General features: G+C 44.9%; 1 protein-coding gene across 1 annotated transcript in view; it reads right to left on the bottom strand.

Moving 5' to 3' along the window:
• The window catches only part of CACNA1C (calcium voltage-gated channel subunit alpha1 C), a 704,641-nt gene that overhangs the window by 98,296 nt on the left and 578,958 nt on the right, over positions 1-27,387 (bottom strand). The window contains exons 19-28 of the mRNA XM_078849824.1: positions 26,904-27,036; positions 23,983-24,112; positions 18,333-18,392; positions 14,497-14,603; positions 12,509-12,596; positions 11,955-12,062; positions 11,355-11,407; positions 11,101-11,247; positions 9,593-9,794; positions 8,520-8,678 (exon numbers count right to left, since the gene is read on the bottom strand). Coding sequence (XP_078705950.1) covers positions 8,520-8,678; positions 9,593-9,794; positions 11,101-11,247; positions 11,355-11,407; positions 11,955-12,062; positions 12,509-12,596; positions 14,497-14,603; positions 18,333-18,392; positions 23,983-24,112; positions 26,904-27,036 — 1,187 coding nt within the window. The remainder of the gene's footprint in view (positions 1-8,519; positions 8,679-9,592; positions 9,795-11,100; positions 11,248-11,354; positions 11,408-11,954; positions 12,063-12,508; positions 12,597-14,496; positions 14,604-18,332; positions 18,393-23,982; positions 24,113-26,903; positions 27,037-27,387) is intronic.

The following is a 27,387-nucleotide window of genomic DNA, read 5'->3' on the forward strand; positions in this document are numbered from 1 at the left end:
GCATTTCGTTTCATTAAATGTGCCCTTGTTCTTGTATTCTGAGGAAGTGTAAATAGGAGCACCCAGTTTACCTTCTCAAGACCATTCATTATTGTGCACCCCTCTAGCATGTCCCCTCTCTATAGCAATCGGTCTCAATCTCAACAATCTGCCCTCACATGCAAGTATTTCTATACACCTAATAATTTCTGTCATCTGTCTCTGGACATCTTCTTTTTTGAGATGGGGGTTAGCAGAACTGAACACAGTATTCCAGTAGAGAATGCATTATTGATTTACATAAGGACATAATTACATTTGCAATATTATTTCCTACCCCAGTCTTTCCTAACATCTTGTTTACTTTTTTGACTGCTGCTGCATACTTCACAGCAGTTTCATTAAACTGTCCACAATGATGCCAAGTCTTGCTCCTGAGTAATTACCGTTAATTCAGAATCCAACAATCTACATAAGTAGTTCAAATTATTCTTTCCAATGTGCATTACCTTGCATTTGTCAACTATGAATTATATCTGAACTCATGTTGCCCATTCACTTAGCTTTATTAGGATCCTATGAAGTTACTCCCAGTCTTCTCTAGTCTTGAATAACCCACATAATGTATCTACTGCAAAATTTTCCATCTCACTGTTCATCCTCTTTACCAGATCATTAAAGGTGGGGCTAGTCCTAAGTGGAGCACAGAATCTGGTCCAAGATGTGAATATAGCTGGACTGCTTGGTAATAGTGACCATAATATAATTAAATTTAATATCCCTGTGGCAGGAAAAAGACCACAGAGGCCCAAAACTGTAGAATTTAATTTCAAAAAGGGGAACTACACAAAAATGAGGAGGTTAGTTAAACAGAAATTAAAGGATACGGTGCCAAAAGTGAAATCTCTGCAAGCTGCATGGAAACTTTTTAAAGACAACATAATAGAGGCTCAACTTAAATGTATACCCCAAATTTAAAAACATAGTAAGAGAACCAAAAAAGAGCCATTGTGGCTAAACAACAAAGTAAAAGAAGCAGTGAGAGGCAAAAAGGCATCCTTTAAAAAGTGGAAGTTAAATCCTAGTGAGGAAAATAGAAAGGAGCATAAACACTGGCAAATGAAATGTAAAAATACAGTTAGGAAGGCCAAAAAAGAATTTGAGGAACAGTTAGCCAAAGACTCAAAAAATAATGGCAATTTTTTTTTACAGTACATCACAAGCAGGAAGCCTGCTAAACAACCAGTGGGGCCACTGGACGATCGAGGTGCTAAAGGAGCACTCAAGGATGATAAAGCCATTGCGGAGAAACTAAATGAATTCTTTGCATCAGTCTTCATGGCTGAGGATGTGAAAGAGATTCCCAAATCTGAGCCATTCTTTTCAGGTGACAGATCTGAGGAACTGTCCCAGATTGAGGTATCATTAGAGGAGGTTTTGGAACAAATTGATAAATTAAACAGCAATAAGTCACCAGGACCAAATGGTATTTACCCAAGAGTTCTGATGGAACTCAAATGTGAAATTGCAGAACTGCTAACTGTAGTCTGTAACCTATCATTTAAAGCAGCTTCTGTACCAGATGACTGGAGGATAGTTAATGTGACGCCAATTTTTAAAAAGGGCTCCAGAGTTGATCCTGGCAATTACAGGCCTGTAAACCTGACTTCAGTACCTGGCAAACTGGTTGAAACTTTTATAAAGAAGGTTTCAGAGTAGCAATATTGTCAGACATATAGATGAACATAATTTGTTGAGGAAGAGCCAGCATGGTTTTAGTAAAGGGTATTATGCCTCACCTATCTACTAGAATTCTCTGAGTGGGTCAACAAGCATGCGGACTAAGGGGATCCAGTGGATATAGTGCAATTAGATTTTCAGAAAGCCTTTGACAAGGTCCCTCACCAAAGGCTCTTATGCAAAGTAAGCTGCCATGGGATAAGACAGAAGGTGCTCTCATGGATTGGTAACTGGTTAAAAGATAGGAAACAAAGGGTAGGTATAAATGGTCAGTTTTCAGAATGGAGAGAGGTAAATAGTGGTGTCCCCCAGGGGTCTGTTCTGGGATCAGTCCTATTCAACATATTCATAAATGATCTGGAAAAAGAGGTAAACAGTGAGGTGGCAAAATTTGCCGATGATACAAAATTACTAAAGATAGTTAAGACTCAGGCAGACTGCAAAGAGCTACAAAAAGATCTCTCAAAATTGGGTGACTGGGCAACAAAATGGCAGATGAAATTTAATGTTTATAAATGCAAAGTAATGCATATAGAAAAGCATAATCCCAACTATACATATAAAATGATGGGGTCTAAATTACCTGTTACCACTCAAGAAAGAGATCTTGCAGTCATTGTGGATAGTTCACTGAAAACATCCACTTAATGTGCAGCAGCAGTCAAAAAAGCAAACAGAATGCTGGGAAAAATTAAGAAAGGGATAGATAATCGGACAGAAAATATCATGTTACCTCTATATAAATCCATGGTATGCCCACATCTTGAATACTGTGTGCAGATGTGGTCGCCCCATCTCAAAAAAGATATATTGGAATAGGAAAAGGTTCAGAAAAGGGCAACAAAAATGATTAGGGGTATGGAACGGCTTCCGTATGAGCAGAGATTAATAAGACTGGGACTTTTTAGCTTGGAAAAAAAACAGCTAAGGGGAGATATGATTGAGGTCTATAAAATCATGACTGGTATAGAGAAAGTAGATAAGGAAGTGTTGTTTACTACTTCTTATAACACAAGAACTAGGGGTCACCAAATGAAATTAATAGGCAGCAGGGTTTAAAACAAATAAAAGGAAGTATTTCTTCACACAACCTGTGGAACTTCTTGCCAGAGGATGTTGTGAAGGCCAAGATCATAACAGGGTTCAAAAAATAACTAAATTCATGGAGGATAGGTTCATCAATGGCTACTAGCCAGGGTGGGTAGGAATGATGTCCCTAGCCTCTGTTTGCCAGAAGCTGGGAATAAGCGACAGGGGATGAATCACTTGATGATTACCTGTTCTGTTCATTCCCTCTGGGGCACCTGGCACTGGCCACTGTTGGAAGACAGGATACTGGGCTAGATGGATCTTTGGTCTGACCCAGTAGGACCATTCTTATGTTCTTAGTAGTGCTGCCCATTGTTAAGGTTGCTGGCACGTCCCATTATAAGACCCTGTTTTCAGTTGCTTATAAGACTTGGCTAAACTTTAACCATTTGGGCTGAAACTTTCCATGCTGGGTATCTGGCTCAGGCTGAATTATTTGGAAATTTTTTAGTCCAAAACAGTTCAGCTCATCTGAGACCAAGACTAAAGAAAAATATGCTGTTCTACCCATTAAAAAAAATTCTGGTGACCTTTTATTTGAAAAGCTCTAGTATCTCTCCCTGCTTTGGGGAAGGGACTTGCAATTTTTGTGGGGGGAGGGTTGTCTGTGTGTGGCTTTCATCAAAGATGTGCCTTTTGGTGTCCCTGTGAAAATCTGCCCAAATTTGGCTAAGCTATAAGTCTTTGAAAAATTGCAGTTTGCACATGCTCAGCAGAGATTTCTTTGATTTTTAGCATCTAGAATGTCAAAGATTTCATCCTCAGTTAAGATGCTCCATCTCTTCGTCACCTAGTGCTGACCAGACTGTTCATGCACCATCCAAACAGAGCAACTAAACATGCTCCAACTCAGGGCTGGGGAGAGGGAGAGTGAAACTGGACTCTGGTTACGTCTACACAGCAAAGAAAAACCCATGGCTGGCCTGTGTCAGCCGACTTGGGTTCGTGCTGTGGGGCTGTTTCATTGCTCTGTAGACTTCTGGGCTTGGACTGCAGCCTTGAACTCTGGGACCCTCTCATCCCACAGTGTCCTAGAGCCCAGGCTCCAGCCCGAGCTCGGAAGTCTACACAGCAATACAACAGCTCCACAACCCAAACCCTGTGAGCCTGAATCGGCTGGCATGGGCCAGCCGTGGGAGTCTATTTGCTGTGTAGACATAACCTCTGTGTGACTGCTGATCCCAGCCCTTCTGGGCTGGGGTGGGGCTGTGCTGAGAGCAGGAAGTCTATCTATTCTGTGCTCTCAGTGATTCCCCTGCCGGCACCCAGGCAGCATGGAGGAGGAAACTGTCTGATTTGAATGCACACAGACGACAGATCAGAGGGGAGGAAAAGGAATAGATTGGGACAAGGAGTCTGGTGAGCCTGGGACTGGGGGCGAGAAGAGAAACTGGAACTGGTTGGATACGGAGAATGGGACTAGGAACAAATATGGGGGGTGGGAACAGTGCAGCAGGGAGAGAGATCTAACAAGGAGCTGTGGTGCAGGGGAGGAACTTGGACTGGTTAGGCAAAAGGACTGGGACAAGGAACTAGGGTCTAGGGAGAGGGAGACAGAGGCAGGCAACTGGGGAGAGGATGGGGAGACTGAGATTTGATGAGGGGACTGGGACATTGAGCCTGGGAGCCTGTGGAAAAAATCATATGTGATCATGTAATTAAATACTGTACCATAATTAAGGCAGAGAGTTTGTCACGGAGGTCACGGATTCCGTGACTTTCTGTGACCTCCGTGACTTCTACATCGGCAGCAGTTTGAATGTGTGGGAGGGGGCTCAGGGCTAGGGGCAAGGGACTGCGGGGGGGTGCTTACCTTGGGTTGTGGGGCTCCCCGGCTCCCCCTGGCATGGCCTTGCAGCTCCTAGGTGGAGGAGGGGGCAGGGGGCTCCGCCCCCACAGGCCCCACCCCCACAGCTCCCATTGGCTGTGGTTCCTGGCCAATGGGGGCTTTGCAGCCAGGGCTTGTGCTGGGAGCAGCGCATGGAGCCCCCTGACCCCTCCTAGGAGCTGCAGGGTAACGCGGAGCCTAGTAGGGAGCCCCTCCCAGCCCCCTCCCGCCCCCCAGCACCAGCAGGGTCCTGGGCCACATGCAGTTGCCTGCCCCCGCCCTCCTCCAGCACCCACGGTGCCCCCGGACTGTCCCCTGCAGAGCTCCCCAGCCCCCTGCCCAAGTTTTAGCTAGGGGTATATAGTAAAAGTCATGGACAGGACTTCCCTGACTTTTATTAAAAATACCCATGACTAAAATGTAGGCTTAATCATAATGCATACACACAAGGGGGCCCAATTACGGTTGAACAGACAACCTTAATTCTGCCACTTCCCAATACAGAGTGCTTGACTTTGCAACCTTAATAATGCTCTTTTAATGTAGATTTTGTGCGTGTGTAGTTGATGAACATATTAAGCAACGATGGTCCTAGTATGGAACCTGAGGGTATCATACTCGTCTTGTCTACACTGGTGGCTGCATGTGTAGCTACACACTACAGTGAAAATGTGATATATCTTGATTTTAGTAAGGCTTTTGTCACTGTCTCACATGACATTCTCAGAGGCAAACTAGGATCTAGATGAAATCACTATAGGGTGGGTGCAAAACCGGTTGAAAAATAGTACTCAAAGAGTAGTTATCAATAGTTCGATCTCAAATTGGGAGGGTGTGTCTAGTGGGGTTCCACAGGGGTCAGTCCTGGGTCTGCTACTAGTCAATATTTTCATTAATGACTTGGATAATGGAGTGGAGAGTATGTTTATAAAGTCTGGAGATGACACCAAGCTGGGAAGCGTTGCAAGAGCTTTGGAGGATGGGATTAGAATTCAAAATGACCTTGACAATTTGGAGAATTGATCTGAAATCAACAAGATGAAATTCAATAAAGACAAGTGCAAAGTACTTCACTTAGGAAGGAAAAAGCAAAGGCACAACTATAAAATGGGGAATAACTGGGTAGGCAGTAGTATTCCTGAAAAAAATATGGGGCTTATAGTGGATTATACATTGAACGAGAGTCAACAATATGATGCAGTTGCAGAAAAGGTTAATATCATTCTGGGATGTATTAACAGGAGTGTTGTAGGTAAGACATGGGAGGTAATTATCCCACTCTACTTGGCACTGGTGGGGCCTCACTTCTGGGCACTACACTTTAGAACAGATGTGGACAAACTGGATAGAGTCCAGAGGAGAGCAACAAAAATGATGGAAGGTTTAGAAAACCTGACCTAGGAGGAAAGGTGAAAAAACTGGGTATGTTTAGTTTTGAGAAAAGAAGACTGTGGGAGATCCTGATAACAATCTTCAAATGTGTTTAGGGCTGTTATAAAAAGGACTGATCAGTTGTTCTCCGTGTCCACTGAAAGTAGGATAAGAAGTAATGGGCTTAAACTGCAGCAAGGGAGATTTAGGTTAGATATAAGAAAAAACTTTCTCACTGTAAGGGTAGTTAAGCTCTGGAATAGGCTTCCAAGTGGGATGGTGGAATCTTCATCATTGGAGATTTTTAAGAACAGATTGGACAAACATCTGTTAGGGGGATGGTCTAGGCTTACTTGGTCCTGCCTCGGTGCAGGGAGCTGGACTTGATGACTTTTCAAGGTCCTTTCCAGCCCAGCAATTCTATGATTCTATGAAAACTAGTCTGTATCCACACTATGGTGTGTAGCTACAGGTGGCAGTGAAAGGCTCTGGTAGCATGGAGGCAGCAGGGAAGGGCTCTGCCAACACTGCTAAAAATAGCAACATAGATGTGGGAGGCACTGCTTGGGGGGTGTCAAGAGCTGGGTAGGGTATGTATCCTAAGGTTCTGGCATGTCTTTACTCCACTCACCTAAGCAGTGCCTCACTGTCTACACTGTTATTTCTACCCATGCTAGGGAGGTAGCTGATGTATGTACTCTATACACAATTGACCATTTATTCCTGGTCTTTGTTTTCTGTCTCTTAGTTAGTTACTGATCCATGACAGTATTATATCTCTCACTACATCACTAATTAGTTTCCTTGTCTGGCATTGCTTCCAGAAGCTTTGCTTCTGAACACAGCAAGTCTCCAGGAAGGAAAGGAAGCAGTCCTAATAGGCTGCAGGTCTGCTACAACACTTCATTCTTTGAGACAAATTCAGCCCTTAATTGTATGTGCCTGACTCTCATTGCCATAAATACACATCAAAGGATAGAATTTGAACCTATTGGCTGAGTTTTCAAATGCATCCTCTGCAAATATACGCACTTAATTACCTGACCTGCACGAACAAATGCAAGTTTGCACACAACGTGTAGTTGACAAAATGGGCAATAACTGAGTTGTGAAGTAGCGTAGGTGCAAAACCTAAAACTGCACCCATGATGTAGAAGACTGGGATGAAGCCCCTTTGAATATGTGGCCATCAATGTAGTATTTGGTGTGTTCTCATGGTGAATTCAAATGACCTAGTCTTCATTCAGCAATATAAGAACAGATACAGAGTAAAGATGATACTAGTGATTTTTTCCCTTCCATTTCCACCCCTCTTTCTTTTCTTCCCCAGATATTTGTCCTCTCTTTCCAATCAGGAAAGGGGTGAGATGCAAAGTTCAGATCTTGGTGCTGGCCCTTCCTGGAGTTATAGGGGGTATTTATATCTGAGGTATTGGTTCAGGCCTACTTCTGCTTCTACTTTTGTCCATGGCTTGTGAATTCATTTGTTCTTTGGATTGCCATTTAATTGGACTGTGACTTCGCTGTGTTTTCTTTTTTAATTGAGGATAAACAGAATTAAGTTATTGGTGCTGTGACAAAGCTCTGTCCTTGTCTCCGTGGGTCCCGTGTTTCCTGGTGGATTTCGCTAGCCTCAGAGGCTCACTGTGACCCTCCACGTAGCCCTTCTCTCTCTAGAGGCAAGGGTCACAGCCTACTGAGCCACTTTCATCATAAGCCAGCAAGGGAGGTGAGGAGAAGCTACCCTCCCTTGCACAGTCTCTATTGTCTCCCAGTCTTAGTGATTAACTGAGGGGCAAAGGGTGGAGCCCAGGCCCACCCTCTACTCCGGGCTCCAGCTCAGGGACCCTAATAGTATCAGCTATGGTAGCTGACTTTTTAGAAACAGGACACGTACAATTCCCTGGGCCACTTCCCCACAGCAGCCCCCACTTCCTCAAGATCTACTTCACCCTTACCTCAGGGCCTCTTTCCTTGTGACTGATATGGTTTGTACTGGTCAGTCTCTCCAATAGCATGACTTCCTCCTACAGCTCCTGACATTTGCGCCCACCTGACTAACTGGGAGGCTTTTAACTAGTTTTGGCCTGATTGGCTTCAGGTGTCCCAATTAACCCAGCTGTCCTCCCTGCCTTCTGGAAAGATCTTAATTGGCCCCAGGTGTCTTAACTGACCTGGAGCAGCGGCCATTTGCTTATCCTGGTAACAGGGATTGTTTAGCCTGTGGCTAATGTATCTGTCTCCCATTACTTTACTATAGCCATCTGGCCTTCCCCCGTCACAGTGCCCTCTTGGAAAGAGGAGGAGAGCCAGATTCATGGTTTCAGTGTTTTTTCACCAGGAATGAATTTGGCCCAATGTCATTAACAAACAAGAGAATCAGGTCTCTTCTTCTCACCCCAGAGGAGTTATAGGTTGGGGAGCAACTTAAAGCCCTGCCAGACTCCCACATCCTCCCAGCTGAAGGGCTGCCCACCCACACACCTATGGTGCTTTCTGATCTCTGACTTACCTGCATGGCCAGGCAGATGGTGTTCAGCAGGATGAGAACGAACATCAGGTACTCAAAATAGGTGGAATTCACCACATACCACACTTTGTATTGGTATTGGTTCTTAGGGATGTACCTCCGCAGGGGGCGGGCCTTCAGGGCATACTCAACACATTGGCGCTATTAAAGAGAAAGGAGAGATTAAAAAAATAAGCAAAAATAACAAGGAGTCCTTGTGGAACCTTAGAGACTAACAAATTTATTTGTGCATAAGCTTCCATGGGTTAGAATCCACTTCATCAGATGCATGGAGTGAAAATACAGGAGCAGGTATAAATACATGAAAGGATGGGGGTTGCTTTATCAAGTGTGAGGTCAGTCTAATGACCTAAATCAATTAACAGCAGGATACCAAGGGAAGAAAAATAACTTTTGAAGTGGTAAGTGAGTGGCCTATTACAGACAGTTGACAAGAAGGTGTGAGTAACAGTAGGGAGAAATTAGTATTGGGGAAATTAAGTTTATCAACTGTCTGTAATTGGCCACTCTCTTACCACTTCAGAAGTTACTTTCCCTCCCTTGGTATCCTGCTGTTAATTGATTTAGCTTGTTAGACTGACCTCACACTTGGTAAAGCAACCCCCATCCTTTCATGTATATATACCTGCTCCTGTATTTTCACTCCATGCATCTGATAGGTGGGTTGCCTCAGGTGTAAAACATTAATACATTTCAATGACAATTTTTTTTGGTATGGAATTTCTTTTAGATCACAATGTAAATAAATAAATTCTACTTACTGGAGCCTCCATCTGTACTTCCTGTGGGCCAAATTCTGCCCTCAATTACACTCATGCAACCCCAATGAAGTCAGTGTAGTTGCACGGGTGTTACAGCAGAATTTGGCTCTATGTATGGGCCTTTAAGAAGAAATTCTTTTACCTGGTTCTTGAATGATGACAAATAGAGACAGCACAGTGCTTTATCCCTTTGATAGCCCTCATATGTTCCACTCCGGCCGTATTTTTAGCCCTTGAGTATTTCCTTTGGGTAGTATTTCATGCCTTTGGTTGCACTATGCAGCCATAAGTTACCTGGTTCTTGTCCAGCTCACAGTTCTTGTATTCCTGCTCTCCTTGTTCCTGAAATGTGACAATGACGAAACCAACGAAGATGTTCATCATGAAGAAAGCAATGATGATGATATAGATAATGAAGAAAATGGAGATCTCCACCCTGTGGTTATAGATGGGTCCCACGTCCTCCATGTGAGAATCAATGGATTTGTACAGTAGCCTAAAAGTGAAGAGAAACCCAATGCAGACACTTAGAAAAATTCCAACATAATTGTCTCATAACACCCCATTGGGCTATGTAAGTAAGATGGTGGGAGTCTAAGTTTTAGCTATTTTCTTCTAATTTTATCAATATCGAAAAATGACTTAGTTTTATACAGGAACAAGACACACACTAAACCTCCTGATCTGACTCCCAAACTTTTGTGAAAGTTCAGATCTAGATCTTAATTTATCTGTTCAACTCTGCTGTGGGTTCAGGGCTTTCTGTACTTTAGTCCTTTAAAAGGTTAAAATAGAAGATCTGTCCCTTCATTTAATATAGTTCAGATAAAGAAGGAACAGTCCAATTTGTTGGGAACTTGGTCCTAGTTTGGGGCTGTTCACAGGAGTTCTGAAAGGAAGCATGATCTTGGCACTTTAAACTATTTGAAGTCATGCTGGCACCAACAAGAGGAAGCTCTTGAGCCTGGCTAGCATGGACAGGGTAAGGTCATGAGACAGCTCATGCCTGAGTCACCCTGATGGAATGGTACTGAGGGAGATGCCGGGCCCCCCTGGCACAGACAGGATGGCACTGTGAGACATCTCGTGTCTCACCAGCATGGACAGGCCTGTGTTGTTGCATTTCACACCAGCCTGACAATGGTGGCATGGCCCTGTGAAAAAGCTCACCATTTTCCGTAACTATTGATAACGTGCCTCACATGCAGTTCACAGCACAGATAAAGTATGGCATGGCCGGGAGCTATTATACACATAGTATTCTACAATACCAAGCATTTGGTACTGCACATCTAACTGGAACTGTCAAAATGGGAACAACTGCTTTCACTTGGTTGAAAGAATAATAATGTTAATATTAATCAGTAGTAATCAAAATATTAATATTGCTTCTACTACTCATCAGTATTTGCTGAGAACTGAAAGTGTGAAAGGGGCAATAGGCCTGGCACCAAGGAGCTTACAATCTTCATATACAGAAATACTAATGCTGCTACGACTTCTCCTCTGCATTTTTCTATCGCCTTCCTTTAAAGATACCAAAACACTTTACAAACACTAATTAAGCCTCATAACTCTGCTGAGTGGATGATAAGGGATATTATAGAAATCACTTCACCCACCTCTGAAATGTAGCCACCTCTGGGCTGGGGTGCGGCAGCTGTTAAGCAACACTGCACGAAAATTTAGACGAGGGAAGATTAATGGTTAGATTTAGATTTTCCCTAAAAAGAAATGAATGGGGAAGTTGCACTGCTCCCCATCATCAAGCCTTTTGACCCCCTGATCAGCTGTGCACTCACTCTGGCCAGCCCTCAAAGGTTGAAACAGTGAAGAGTGCCATCATGGCAGTCAAGACGTTGTCAAAGTCAAACTTGCTGTTCTCCCAATTGCGGGGCTGGATCATTGGGTGTGTGACCTCTCCGTCTTTGTACGAAATGTAATGCCCCCTGTTGTTGGACGGCAGAAGGAAAACAAGAGAGATTTTCAGTTTCCAAGTTAGATCCAGTTAGAGCAGAGCTGAGAAATGCAGCTGCCTGGGAAAGGCCAGACTTACCTGCATTCTGCTTCTGTTTGCTTGGAGCTATCGCTGCAGCTATACAGTTTGCCCTAGGTGAGAATGAGAGAAGAAGAGTAAAGTCTCCCTTCATTATGGTTGATCGGTGTAGCAAGGAGACTGCACTTTCTCTTTGCTTAACTGACTATGAGTCTCCATGAAGAGCTGAGTAACAACTGGTGTCAGGAGGATGGAGTATAAAAGGAGAAACCATAGGGAAAGGACAGAAGGAACATTCAGCATTCATCTGGAGTACAAGACATGGATGTGGACATTCCCCGAGAAAAGCCGCACTGCTATTGATGTTATGCCACAAACTTATGGGAGAGGGTGGCAAAGTGCTGCTTCTGGTGCTTATGACCTGAGGTTTAATGAGTCACCTTTGTGACACGCCTGGTCTTGTGTCCTCGGAACTTGGCTAATGGGAGCCTGGGAGATTACTGCTTAACCCAGGCCTCCTATCTGACAGTACTGAGGATGGTTTCTGCTCCATGCAAAACTCCATTTCCCCTTCCCCTACACTGCTCCACGGTACTCCCCCCCGCTGCCAGAGAAGATGATTCAGTGGGATGGATAAATGAATGGACTCAATGGTTTTACCTTGAACAACTGAACTCCAATGCAGGCAAACATGAACTGCAGCAAAGTGGTGACGATCACAATATTTCCGATGGTTCTGATGGCTACAAATACACACTGGACCACGTGCTGAAAAGGAAAGACAGGGGCAAGAGTAACTGGAGGGACCATCCCGAGCTGCTGTTGCTATGAGAGAAGCCCAAGGATTCAGCAAAAATATAAGAAACCCAGTTTACAAGCTTCATAAAGTGGTGTCTCAGGAAAGGAAGAAAAGACTCCCTGGACTGTGAGCTGTAGTCTTGTGAGCAGGCAGAAAAGTGTAGAAAAGATCAGAACTCAGCTATATGAATACCCTTCCTGGTCAGGTGAAGGGACCTGGCTGATAGAGAGAAGGCAAGAAACACAGCCCACCTATCTGCAAACCAACCTAAAGCTAGTGCATTAGGCCCTCCAACCTTGTCAGTGATCCTTTAAACACTACTCGAGCAGTGTGAAAAGGCTGGTACTTCTTGACTGAAGTAACCTGGGTTTCTAGCCTTGAGAACAACAATGCTGGGGATCAGGATTTCTCTAACCTTTAGTCCCTTGGCTCTGTTGATGGCCCTCAGCGGTCTGAGCACTCGCAGGACACGTAAGATCTTCACTACATTGATGGCACTGGACCTGGAAGAGAGTAGTAGTACATTAGCTTTTACAGTAACAATAGGAAGTGACCTACCTGAGGGGACAGATGGATTCTGGAGTTTCACCAACAATTTCCCATTTGTAAATACTGTAAGAAATCCAGGGCCGCCGAAAACTTCAGAGTCATCCCTTTGCTGCATGCCATGCCACTGAAAGCATCAAGGTGGCAACAGGGGTAGAATTTGGTACCTTCTGCGTCAAAGGCATAGGCTACTTCAATTTTGGCTAAAGAAGAATCTCCATTAGCTGTTGGTAGCATAGGGTTTATGACAGATTATCATAGTGTGATTTAGTATACTAGAGGGCAGTGGTGCACGTGCGCACACACACAAGCAAGTTCCTTACACATCATTTCATTTGAACCGCGACCTTGCTTTGAATAAATATATAATTCAGAGACATCAAGAATGGTAGATACTCTCCTCAGAATACATCTAGTTTTTTAAAATGTAACTTTAGCCCTGTTTCAGAACTTTCTGTGAAAGGAAGGAGCTTTTAGGAGGCACTTCAGAAAGCACTGAGATAGGTTGGGAAGCTACCCTACTGATGGGCCCTGCCTCTTGATCAGAGTCCAAGGGTACATCCCACTAGCGTTAGCTATATCCATTGTATTCACAAAACGATCAGAACACAGGGAGGGCTCTCTCGAACAGGACAAGCTGCCAAATACACGACGGATGTGCAATGGAAAACGGTGCCAAGATGCAATCACCGCAAGACATTTTAAGATGAGGGCACAAAGAAGCACACCACTGAAATTCTAACAGAAGAAAGGAGTACATCAGTTAATTCCTGGTGTCTCATGAATTTAAAGGTTCCTCATACAATCTGGGGCTCGACTTGGCAAGGTGCTGAGCATTTGGGTTCTGATCCAGCAAAACATTTAAGCATGAACTAACCTTTAAGCAGATGAATTGTCCCCTTGAATTCAGTGGGACTACTCATGTGCTTAACTTTAAGCGTGTGGATGAGTGCTCTGCTACATCTAGGGCAGAGTGCTGAGTCAGCACCGTGCAGGAGTGAGCCCCTCATGAAGAATCCCTCCTGCAGTTGTATGGTGTAAGGCCCCTGCCTACAGCTTTTGGGAACATTCTCCTTTTGCTAGCATATGAAGAGCCTGAACAAGCTCTTCAAGGGCTGCAGATAATCACCAAAATGAGCACTGCATAGTTATTAAGAAGCTGATAGAAAACCCACTGAAGTCAAAGGGAATGTTTCTGTCGACTTCAATGGGCTTTGGGTCAGGCCCTAAGGAAGCTGTTATTCGCATAATAGGAACAAGGAAGAGTTGCTTCAGGATCAGCTGGGTTCTTGTTATATAGGAATTACCCTGGCTTCTAACAGAACCAAGTGGTTCCATACGCTTGGTAACGTTTATGGAAGGAGTGTTTGGGTAACAACAACAACTTTATAATTTTTTTGCAGGATTCTCCCTAGGCTCTCAAAGTGCCCTGCAAGCATTCCTTAAGGAAGAGCACCTCTGTGAAGTAGATCTATATTACCCCATTTTACAGAAGGAGTCACTGAGGGTGGTATATGTGAGAGCCCAAGAGTTTCATGACTCCCAGTTCCTTATCTTAACCACTGGATTACACTCTTCTCTTTCATTTGCTATCTCCAATATCTCCTGCTCCAGGTCATTACCGACAGACAGCATGACCCAATTCATATTGAGCCTTATATGTTAGTATAAGCTACTTGCTGAATGAGTCTGGAAAACAATTCTGAGGCTTCAAGAAGACTGTTGTTGTTCAGGGGAGTGTAAAAAATAAAAAAATCTTGTACAGACAAGCCAACATAACCCATCTAGTACCTCCCCTCCCCCTCCCGTCCTCCCAACAGACCAGTAAAATATCTCAGTCAAGAATGGCTCACTCACTGGATCCCAAAGGAGATGAGAGACACGCTGACCACCAGCAAGTCTAGGATGTTGAAGTAGTTCCTGCAGAAGGAGCCTTTGTGGAGGAAAGCTCCATATGCGGTCATCTGCGAGGAGGCACATGGAGACACAAACAAACTTTGCCATTAGCAGCTATTCGGGGACCATCTCTCAGACCAAGTCCAACTTGTGGTGCTCAAGGTGTATATATTAAGGAAGGGCAATATTTTTAATGCAGCAGTCATTTTACCTCTAAACCCCAGTGGACAGGTTGGGTCCCAGTGGAAAGAAAATGAAGTGGGAGACAGGGTAAAATAACTATCATGAGAATATATGAGGAAAAGTTTCAAGCCAGTGTCTAGCCCATCTGGGGAGCGAGTGCTCATTTGGGGCCATCAGTAATTCTTCCTTAGAATTAGAGCATACAGAGAACATAAAGTTCACTTAGAAATAGCAAAGCAACACAGTGAATATTTGCAAAAACAACTCTTTGCAACCAAATGCCTTCCCCTTTATCTTTAATAGCAAGGCACTTATGACTAAGATGCCTGCATTTTATAAAGGTTTCCAGGACTAGGCTGAATAAAAATATTACATAAAAAGGGACTGTTTCTTGGGATATTTTCCCGGGCAATACCATCTGGAGTGGACAGCTGAGACCTCCTCCCTCTGAGTGAGAACAACAACTGAATCACTTGGGGATTTTATGATTTAGGCCAGGGCTGAAACAATAGGCAGAATTCCCTTTTTATTTGATTCATTCCCTAGATTCAGAAACTCAATCCCGTGTCCTCTCTACTTGCTTTCCCTCAAGTTCAGCCCCAGTTTGGTCCCTGTAATTTTGTTCAAGAAATGAAACATGTATATTTCCCCTCTCTTCCCTCTGTTCCTTTCTCACAAATCCTAAGGAAAGATTCCATGGGACAATGTGACTAAAGCTTCTGTAGTGGGAGAACAGTCAGCAGGAGCACCTTCCACTCTTGGAACATTAAAATTCCACTTCTGGTATGAGGGATTCCCTGCCCCAGAAGGTGTATTCTATTGAATAACAATGAGATTCTCAGAAAAAAAAGTTCCCTTTCTGTGGGACAGGTGGAATTTTCCAGCTTTGGAATTGTATTTATTGAGTGTAAATACAGATGGGTCTGAACAAAACTCCAGGCCTAAAAACCTCTGAACTTTGGGATGTCCAGAAGTTTTTAGACCTGGAGTTTTGGTTCAGACCCATCTCTCTCTATTTACATTGTCAATAAATAGTTCTGGAGCCTTAGAATTCCCTCTGTCCCACAGAAAGGGAGCATCCTTTTGGGAAAGTTCAGACCCTGATTTGAATTTTATGGGCAAGACCCATCTCAAAACACAACTAGATGAGACTAGCATTGCAGTTTCTGAAAGTGATTAGCTTTAACCAGGCTGCTCAAAGCAGGAGAAGAACAATCAGAGGCTAAGTCCAGTTGGATTGTGAAGGATACACAAACTTATATGGATTCTCTGGTTCCTGCTATTAGTCCAGATAGTGTACTTCCTGGCAGTTTCCAGCCCTGGCTATCCATGGCAATTCCAGTCAAAGGAGTGCTGAAGACAGCATGATATAGTGCATGACTTTATTTACCAAACATCCATGGCATTAGGAACTGCCTACCAATCAATCAGTCAGACAGAACTCAGAAGGGAAGGAAGTATAAACTCTGGCCTCAATTTAGAATTTATACTTATGGACACATTTGACTGGGGGAAGGGAGGGTTCTTGCCATGACAAAGGTGGTAAAGATGCCCTTTACTGCTTGTATTTTGTATGGCAATCTTGAAAGAAAGAAGACACCATTGAAATCAGGGTGGGACGCTCTGCTGGGTTTCAGTACTGTATGAACAGTGGTTCTTTACCGCCTGTTGGAAGATTTCACTATATTCAGGGAAGATACTTAAAGAGTGTATAATCCAGGGTCTGCTTTCCACCTGTGGCACTGACCAAAACAACTGCAATACCATTTTAAAGAAGAATTATAGTGATTGCTTATACAGCACTTTATATGTTCAAAACATTGTACAGACATTAATTAATTAACGGTCATCACAACACTGTGAGGTAGGGAAGTGTTATCGGCCCCATATTACAAATTCTCCACTGTTTTGAGCTTTGTACGGTCATTTGTGCTTGTCCAGTCAAGGCAACTCTTTACACCTACTTGGTGCTCATGTAAAAGACTGTACAAGATGCAAGACAGTGGAGAAACAGGCCCTGAGAGATTAAGTGACTTGTCTTAAAGTCAAACTACGGGACACTAGCAGAGACAGGATTAGAACTCAGGATTTCCTAACTCCTAACCCTGTGCTCAGTCCCTGCTCGCCTATCAGTTACACCTGGAAAAAGCCCAGGGTTGAAATCCTGGTTCCACTGAATTTAACAAGAGTTTTGCCATTGACTTCAATGGAACCAGGATTGAATCCCAGAAATAGTTACTAGAAGGTTTACTCCTCCAGGGGAAAACAGACCACTCTGCTAGTTTTGTTAGATAAAACGTTGGGACTTGATCCCACTCCCACTGAAGTCAATTAAAGCTTTGCCATTCATATCAGTGGGAGCGGGACTGGGCCACTGGTGGTATACTACCATCAAGTCAAATGCTCTTGTACAGAGAGCTAAAGATTGGACTAAACTTATATTTAATGTTGCTGCTTTCCTTTTTAACATGTTATTTTTTGTGGGTGATAGATTTAATGGGCACACACACTGCATGCAGCAGCACAACAAAAAGTGTGAGCCTCTTTGGACAGCACTGTGGTTTTGGTGCTTTGAAGCCAAACAGACAAGCCCAGTTCCTAACATTCAGGGAGCATCCTGCCCTTCCAGTGTTCATTTGGATATTGTATTAGCTGTCTGAATTATGAGATCTCAGCAGCTCCAAGGAGAACGCTGCCATCTGCTAGCGCTTAAAACCAGTTCACTGAGTAAAAAGCAAGCTGCCAACTGAACCCTGCATCTAGAGAGCCAGGACATTGCTTGATTACTGTTATTTAAAATATTAGTTTTTGGGAAAATGAGAATTAAGACAGAGGCAACAGATTTTTATTTTCTTCATTGCCAAACTATTCTCCTGTTCCATTTCCTTGTGGCCAGGGTGTTCCCCTGAAAAATCAGAAGGGGGTATTGAGCCAGGCAGCTTCAGTCTCTGGATCAGAGATTTTCAACTACCAGTACCCGTTCCAGTTATGGGCCTTCATTCTTTAGTGACTGGTATTCTAGGCTCCTCCTCCAGACCTTAACAATGAGCTTCTCTGCTGGGCCCCTATGGAATTCTGTTGTTTGTCTCCCATTGAGTCACAAGGGACTTCTGGCTGCTACAAACTTCAGTCTCATGATGGTGTAGAACTCAGAGCTTCACTTTAGGTTTTGGCATGCCAAACTGTGTGAGGGAGCAAGGGCACTGGTTCACACAGTGCTGTTCTGCAGTGTGAGTTCCACATGTGAGAGGTTTGCATGCTCATGGTTCTTAGTATGGTACACATGTACTGTTGTCCTGAAAAGATTGGCAACTGCTGGGGTAAATTTCTGGCCTGTTTGCCCTTTTCTTGTCCCTGTCTAATATTTCCAGAGAGAATCATCCCTTCATATTGACTCCCCAATGCAGCATCAGGCTGACACTGGCCTTAAATAACTAATGTCATTTGAATATCAAAATTGGACAAAAAATCTGTTTAGAAGCTTAGACAACTACTAATAAGCTAAAAAACAAAAGAAAATCCTGTCTGTGGAGATAACAACGGGATTTAAAGTGATACAAAGACAGAGAGAGCGAGAGAGAAAGAGAGAGAAGTGTATTGCTCAGATTGGTTACCTTAAGAATAATTTCTAATGTAAAGATACTAGTGAAGACATAGTCTGCATTGCCTAGGATCTGAAAAATAAGCACAATCGGGTTAGTGGTACTGAGCGTGACCCAATACAAACAGGCATGTGTGTTAGCAACAGATAGTGGCAGAGAACTAGTAGGCTTATAAGTGACAGATAATAATGGAAGAGAAGATGGGGACTTTACCTTCAGAGCAATTTCAATGGTGAAAATGACAGTAAAAACTATATCAAAATAAAAGAGAATCTGTAAAACAAAAGGGAATAGGGGTGGAGGGGTAGATCAGTGAGGGATCACTGGAATGAGAAATCACCATTCAGAATCAAAATGCACAAGTCTTTTAATAGGAGGGCAGGAAGGAATAGATGGGAAATGGTTTGGTGAGAACATCCTGTTGAATACAATGAAGTTCTTGGTACAGGATATAGGCAGCATATTAATGAAATCTTTGCTGTGAGTTACAATCCCATGTGGCTTCAGAGGCAAAATAATATTTTTTTAATTGAATTTAATTTTATAAAGAATTCAAGGGTTTCCCAAAGACATTTCCAAATGGAGAGTACAAGGATATCTGGTCTCTCTGTGGAAAACATGTGATTTCTTTTTATTAACTTCCATTCAAGTTTTTCGGCATCCTTTATAATGGAGGGGGAAAAGGCTCCAAATTGCTGTTTGGGGCAGCTATTGCTCTTTTTTTCTATGATGATTTGTCACGAATTGGGGGAATAACAAACATATACATTTGCAAGTTAAATATAACCATAGCTTTTTGTCTAGAATGACACAAGAGAGATTGGCAGGTCCCGAGGTGTAAAGTGACACCCAAAGCAGGACCAAAATTTGACCCTATATATTTGAGTCGAAGGAGAATATCCATGTCAGAGTCAAATCTCCTGCACTCTCCCAACCCTTTTCTTTCAACTGCACTATTAGCCATGCAAATTGTGAATGTCTTCTCTTTGGCTTACTCTCTTGCTAGTTTGATTAAGCTTTACATTTAATAGTCTCCCAAGAGAAGTGGTAGAAGCCTTATCTCTTGGCAAATGTAAAGCCGGACTGGACAAAGAAATAGTAAACATAATCTTTCAATGGCAGGGAGATGGACTGCATCACACAGTAGATCTTTCCTGTCTCTAGATTTTATGGTCAAATCTAGACATGGTGTAAATGTAGCAGAATTTATGATGATTGGCTAGATTCCAGTTTATTATTGTACCATGTAACTATAGAGTAACTATTGCATCCAGTGGAGTCACACTGGATTATACAATGTAAATAAGACCAGAGTCCAGCCCATTCGTCAAACAGGGGCAAGTTACACTACCTAGCAACTTACACTCAGAATGTAATAATCCACTATGAGTCACAGCTGAATTTGAACCAGAGAATTCCACGGAAGTCAGGCTGGGTTTGACCATGTGTGTCTTGGTAACTTGAAAATGAAAAGGACCATTTCAAGGATGCTCAGGCCCCAAATACAACCTCCATTAATTTTGGTATATTATAACTGGAAATGTCCTCCTTATTCCAGTCTGCTGGGGTTTTGACAGTTGATTATTATATCAGTAGAATAATTTTATAATCAATGGGCCAGATTCACTGGTACCCTCTGGCTTCTTTGCATCACTCCGGTGCTACAAAGCAGATATAAACTTGATTAAACTGGTTGATTAAGCTGGGTTTGCAGATGTTTTGCCTCACCAGAGCTGTACAAGGCAGCTGGAGCACACTGGCGAATCTGGCCCAAAAGCAGCATCTAGCACAGGTTTCACATATAAACAAAGTTGTGCCTGAAGGAAGTAACTGCAGGTTACCTCTGTATGCAGCTTTTATTTACTGGCAGGTCTTATACCAGCTGGTGTGTTTATTATTATTTAAAGGTATTCTATCCAGGGACGAATTAAAGTCAAAACAATCCTGCTGGGCTGGAATGACTTCTCACTTCAAGTATATAATTATATAGGGCTCAATTGGGCCTTGAAGGCACAGGCTGGTTGGTGTGGAGGTGCAGCTCCTAGAGCAGAGGAGGGGCAAACTACGGCCCACGGGCCACATCTGGTCAGCAGGACCCTTCCCTCTGGCCCCCCGAGCTCCTGCCAGGGAGTGGGGTCAGGACAGGCTTGCAGAGGAGCCAGCCCAACTCCCCGGCAGCGTGGTGAGTGGGGCAGAGGATAGCCCCTGGCCCCTCCCCTTCTGCTACCCTCCCTTCCTCGCAGTCACAGTTCCCCCAGCACCTGGGCAGCATGGCTGTAGCTCCGGCCGGGAGGCATGGCTATAGCACGGCCAGACCTGGTCCTCCAGGGCGGCGCGGTCAGGGGGAGTTCCGGGGAGGAGGCGAGGAGTAGCGGGGGAGGGGAGTTTCAGGGGGGCGGTCAAGGGGACTGGGCCCTGCTGCCAGGGACAGGGGAAGAGCAAACCGGGGCCCCCCCCTCCATCTCCAGCATGCTTGGCCCCTGTCCCCAGCAGCCAAGCCCAGACAAGGAGTGAGCCCTGCCCGACTGCCAGGGAGAGCAGCCAAATGAGCAGGGGAAACACACAGGAAAAGGACTGAGCCCCCCTTTCCCCCACCCCACAGGTAACGTGGGGCGGGGAGAGCAGGGAGGGTTGGATAGGGGGCGGTCAGGGGGTGGGGAGCAGGGGAGATTGTATGGGGGTGGGGTCCCAGGCGTGGTCAGGGGGTGGGGAGCAGGGGGGATTGGATAGGGGACGGGTGTCCCGGTGGGATGGTCAGGGGGCAGAGAGCAGGGGTGTTTGGATAGGATGCAGGGGTGCTGGGGGGCAGTCAGGGGTGGGGAGCATGGGGGTTGGATGGGGATGGGAGTTCCGGGGGGCTGGAATGGGGGTGGGGGCCAGGTCATGTCTCGCTGTTTGGGGAAGCATAGCCTCCCCCAGCCTTCCCTACCCAGCCCTCCATACAATTTCTGTACCCGATGTGGCCCTAGGGCCAAAAAATTTGCCCACCCTGTCCTAGAGGCATGGGCCTGAATGCACAAAGGGAGTTAGGCGTTGTGACACTCAGCGTTGTGACATAATGCTTAACTTTTAGATGCTTATGAAATCACTGCAATTCACAAAGCCTGAGTCAGGCACCTAAGTTCCTAAAATGAACAGGGAGAAGTTGGCACCTTTGCCTGTGATTCACAAAAGTCAGTATGCTAGGCAGGCCTCAACTAGTCAATGGGAGATGCCGATGACAGGGGTGTGTCCATCCCTGTCTCAGAGATAGGAACATAAGTCCCGGCTGCAGGGAAGCACCTATCTCTGTTAACGATTCTCAGCTGTGAACCCTGTCTTGGCATTAGGTGCCTATGCTCTTTTACCAAGAAGCTGAGGATGTGTGTGTTGGGGGGAAAGGAGCTCTCTCATAATTATTTGGCCCAGTGGTTAGGGTACTCACTTGGTATGTGGGAGATTCTTGGTTTAAGTTCCCCTTCTGCCTGAGGGGGAAAGGGATCTTAACAGGGATCTGTCATCTCTTAGGTGAGTGATCTAACTGTTGGGCTCTGGGATATTCTGATGTGGGGCTTCTCAGTCTCTCCTGTTGAACTCTGGGTAAATAATGAATCATTGGAGCAGGGGGACTGGATCCTGGGTCTCCCACGTGAGTGCTCTAACCTCTGGGCTATCAGGTCACTGTTGTGCTAGTATGTTCTCTGTCTGTCTCAAAGAGTCATATGAGGGAGGTCCTAGTCCTCCCTGCCTCCTGGCTGTTTTGTAGGAATTTACCAGAGGGGGATGCCTATTGGATTGGGCCCAGCCCATGACTTAGGCAGCTGAATGCCTGTCTTACCATTTGTGAATTGCTTTAGGGCTTAGGTGGGAGAAAGGCACCCAGATGCCTAGAGGGAGGCAGCAGTACGCATGCTCAGAAACAGAAATTTGGGTGTGTAGAGAAGTTTTACTGCAAAAACTTAGGTGCCGAGTGAGTTTAGGCACCTCCATGGTTCAGCAGGACTTCTGTGCATTGCAACGGTCCCAAAATTGGGAATTAGGCACCAAATTTCTTTTGTGCATTCAGGGCACAAGCCCTTGGGAACACAGGGAGAACACAGCCACTGCTCCACCCTAGGATGGCAAGTATGGTCCATTCCACTGGCCAGTGCAGAGGCAGGGTCTCCCTACTCTCCTTTGCCCACTTTGGAGAGTTGCCAAGAGCGGCAATAGCCCTGCAGAGCTCTGGTGCACAGGACAGTGCATGGACCAGAATGTGTTGTCCCTGTGTGGATGCAGAAAGGGAGTTGGCTGCTTGCAATTTCACCTTGTGCAGGGCAGGGTACAATCTTACTGTCATACTGTAAAGGCAGGTCACTTTCGCAACCCTAACATCTTGCCAGTGTCCCCTTATATGATGCATTTTAAAAACTTGTACCTGCAAAAATTAAGCAGAGATTTTCATACAACATTACTGGGTTCAAATACGCAAGACAAGATTTTGCCCCAAACCTCCAGCTCTTCATCCAGTAGTAACTGTTGGATTCCCTTTAGCTACAGCTCTCTGCTAGAGCTTCTGTGGAAATACTGCCCCAGGTATGTCAATTGCAGAGCCAACATATATTGACATGCATTTAGGCCTCCATAGTAAGTACATTCAGCAATGCACCAATGGGCAATCAATCACATAGGTCAGATTATATTTTTCAGTGCTCTCCTTAAAGGTGAAATGCAAAACTATGATAAAAGCTGAGATAAACCCAGGAACATGTACTATGCCTCCACTAACTAGACTTTGAGTTGTGCGTGTGCGTGTTTTTGAGGGACAGTTGAACATTCAGCATTAAATTAAGCTTTAACAAGCTTTACAAAACATTTAGCTACTGTCAAAGTCTTCCAAGCTCTTCCAGAACTAGACTAGAAAGGCTCCAAAATGCTGTCTCACATACAAAGGCTCCAAGAAGTTGTCTCACACACAACTGCTGACTTTTCTGGGTTCTGTGCCAACCCAGAATAATCGAGGCAAACTCAGGAAAGCAGTGAACGTCTATGAGGGCTAATAAGAGCTTTTAGAATGTTAGATTAGAATGCATTTCTGGGCTGAGTGACCCCCACAGCCCGGTCAGTAGAGGCATTTAACACACTTATGGGGGTTATCTCCAGTTTGATTTTAGCTTTACAGCCTGCACTCAAATGCCGATGGCCCGATTCTAATCTCAGTAGTCCTCAAAACAGTGTGACTGCACTGACCTGAAGATCATTACTTTTGATTTATGCCAGTATAAGGAAGGTCAGAATTAGGCCCAGAGTTTCTCAAGTGAAAGGCAGGTACATGGCAGGAGAGCTGAAGTTCCAAAAGGGCTTGAAAAATGAAGGATTATTTGAAATCCAACATATGCTTCTATATCCTAGTCTTATTGTAACCTGCCCTACCCAAAATCCCAATAGAAAACATTTTGTCTCCCTTCGCTCTTGACCCCTTTCCCCAGCAGACGCTTGTGATATTGCTCTGAGGCCAAATTCTGCCCTGGCTTGCCTTCTCTGCAAGCCCATTGATTTCCCTTGGCCTACTCAAGCCAGCCCCAGAAGTCTTCTATACAGCCCTCTCTGCACTGCCATTAGTTTATTCTGGCATGGGTTCATGATCTGGTTGAATCATACTCTTAACATGTTGTGAGGGAAAGAGGAAGGATGGGAGGCATACTTGGTTCCTAAAGGAGTAGTGTCGGACAGGGTCCTCAGCTGCCAGGGAGATGCTGCTGAGCAAGATGAAAAAGAGGATCAGGTTGGTGAAAATGTTATCATTAACGATTCGATGGCAGTGGAGACGAAACCTGCAAGAGAGAGGAAAGACACAACCTTATCCATCAGAACCAGCTGCAGAGAGAGCTAAGGGGTGGGACTCCTCCTCCTTTGCTGCTGGGTCTGTACCTGTAAGAGTATTCTGCATAAGCCCCTCTGACCCAGGAGTGGGGGAAAAAGCTAGGCCAGGCAATTGTACCTGATCCTGCAAGGTGCTGAGTGTCCTCAGCTCCCATTGAGCCATGCAGAGAGACATAGGACATGCGTAACACCTTGCAGGACTGAGCCCTTGGTGCTTCAATGAAGGAAAGAGAGGATGGCAGCCATTCTGTTTACATATGTTTGGGTCCCTATTCAGATTTAGTTGTGTTCTAAAATAAATGACCTTCTGTTGGTTCACCCTGAAATTACACCACTTGCCTCAATTAAAGGGAACTAAACAAGATAGAAGCGCAGTTAAGAGGTTAGCTACTTCAGAGGTTCTTTTAGCTTCTTTTCCATACATAAAAAAAAAGGAGGACTTGTGGCACCTTAGAGACTAACCAATTTATTTGAGCATGAGCTTTCGTGAGCTACAGCTCACTTCATCGGATGCATACCGTGGAAACTGCAGCAGACTTTATATATATACAGAGAATATGAAACAATACCTCCTCCCACCCCACTGTCCTGCTGGGAATAAGCTATTACTATGCAGAGATCTCAGAGCCCTTTACAAAGAATGAGGACTAAAGCATCATTATCTTATTTCGGTCCCTTTTTTGTTTATAACACCCCCAACGCCTAGTAGATCAACTTTCCAGAGAGGTGCAGAGGTTACATTACTTGCCCAAGAAATCACAGTGAGTCAGCAGCAGAGCTAGAATTAGAATCCAAGAGTCCTGACTGCTGTTACCCCACTGCCTGCTATATACACACACACACCTTTATGACACAGCCTCATGTTGGGACTGTGCTCCTACACAATGCCTCGGTGGAAGTTCTGGGAGGCCTTGTGCATCAGGCAAGCACGCTGAAGGACTCAGCATGCTTTCCCTTCTGTGACAGCCACGGTCTCCCACTCCCTTTGGAGAAGCTAATGCCACCAATGGCACTAGCCTCATATGGTACTATATTCAGGAGAGCACAAGGACCCCCTGCACTGGGGCACAAAAGAGATGAGGTTTCTTGTGCCCTTTCCCCTTTGCACTCCCATGCAGGGCTTGGCACAATCATGCCCCGTGTCTTTAGTTATGTGTGTCTGACATAACTAAGCACCCCCACCCAAAGAAAGCACCACATATACTCCTTGGTGCCAGATGGACCTGGTTTTTGCACCGATGTTATTTGTGCATCAATATGGTATATCAGGAAACCCATCTGTTAATTAGACTCCAAAGTCCTAGCACTGTCCCAGGGTGTGAGGATGATATTTTTTAACATAAATGGAAGAATACTGATGGATGCAATTACTGAAATTTCCAACCAAAGGGGAATAGGGCAGAGAAGAGAGGACTTGAGGGAACTGTTAATGATACAAGTAGCTTTTCCTAATTCACCAACTCAACACAGGAGGCCAAATCTTACTCTTACTGAAATCAGTGAGAATTTTGTCATTGACTTCAATGGGAGCCGGTCCCTAATGACTGGCAATCATTGGCATTTGATGGCTTTACAGCCATCTATATAAAATAGGTTTGTGGTATTAGGAGCCTAATTTGATCATCAACTTATTCTACACATGACTGGCCACCAAGCAGCTTTCAAATGGTAATGCCCTTCAGTGGCTGTTGATCACAAATGATCTGAACTGGTGACAAACAGATGTAAGGCTGTAGATGCTGTACCAATTCCTCAACCTTTCCGGACCCCCTATTTTATGTATTTTATTTCTAATGCCCAGGTTTCTTTTCAACTTTGGTGGAGGTCACCCCAGAGCCCCTGTGCTGGTCAGACTGGTACTGATCTCCTGTGGGCTAGAATGTGGCTCAGAGCACCACAGCCCTATGTAGGGGGCAGTGAGTACCCACACCTCCCCAGAATGGACACCAGTGAGATTGTGCTGGTGCTGAATGCTCCCCAACAGGCCAGCCCTGCTCTGTGGAGCCATGAGCACCCCTCCTCCGTCCACTTTTCAGTATCCTGTTCCCTGTGGGGCAGGAAGTGGGCTGAACTTAGACTGACCCAGCTGGAGAGCCGGGGTCAGAGGACTAAACGACAGGCGAAGAGTCTCCAGGGGGCACTGCAGGGGGCACATCCCAGAGTAGGAACCTTCACACGTAAGCTGGCCAACTAGGGTACTGAGATAGACTCTGTTGGTCAGACTGAGGACTGAGCCTGTGGAGGGCTGCAGAGATACAACTAACTGAGGGTACTGTGATGGGCCCTGTTGGACTGTCAAAGGACTGAGCTGGGAAGAGCTGCAGTACATTACTGAGTGGTTTGAGATAGGCCTGGTTGGAAAACCCACCTGATGAGCACAGCAGCTGACAGGGGGTACTGTGAGTGGAGGAAATGGAGAAAAACTGCACACACTCAACTGGGGGTGGCAGGGAGGGGGACTCGTAAGAGCAGGGTGACACCCCTTTACACAAAGTATTCATGACCTGCCTCTTCTACAAACTTTCTAGGTGCCCTGAACTCCCCTTAGGCAGCGATACTGGCATAGAGCTCCCTAGAGCAGAGTTTTCCAGCTGGGATTCCAAGCAGGGGGTTCTGCAGGACTGACTGGGTCACTGAAGCCAGGAAGCTCTGCACAGCATGTTCTTGGGAGTCCAATACAAACGGGAGACCTGACCTGCCTTTCATGGTTGGAACGCTGCAGCACAGCAACTTATCAAGTACCTGTTGGTAGGGCTGAAGATGAAAAAAGCACTGGCATCCGGCATGGGCACAGCCTTCTCTTTGAGGTGCAGTTCAGACATTGGGCGTGGCCGAGGGCCGACAGGCATTTCAGGCTCCTCCTCCTCTTCCTCTGCTGGAAGGAACAGTTGGGTTTTTTAATGCTATGGAGTAGCAGTAACTGGTTCACTTGAGTGCAGAGCACTTTATGTACCCAGAAGTTTCAGTTACTTCTCTGGGTTGAACTACAGCTAGAAACTTCTTCTCTTGCATTATATGAGCCCTGCACAGAGCCAACACCTTGCCTGAGGTTGTGTCAAGATGAGTGAGTGTGCCACGGAGAAAACACTAGGGATGGGCACTTTGTCGAACACCAGTCAGAAGTTCTCAGAATTGTTATTTTTTAGAATTCAAGAGAGAGAAGAATCGAAAGGCTGGAGACAAAGGTAAAACTCTTGAACCAAGTTCCTACGAAGCAGAGCTGCAG

The sequence above is a fragment of the Lepidochelys kempii genome, chromosome 1 (assembly GCF_965140285.1).
Source record: "Lepidochelys kempii isolate rLepKem1 chromosome 1, rLepKem1.hap1, whole genome shotgun sequence".
Classification (NCBI taxonomy): domain Eukaryota; kingdom Metazoa; phylum Chordata; order Testudines; family Cheloniidae; genus Lepidochelys; species Lepidochelys kempii.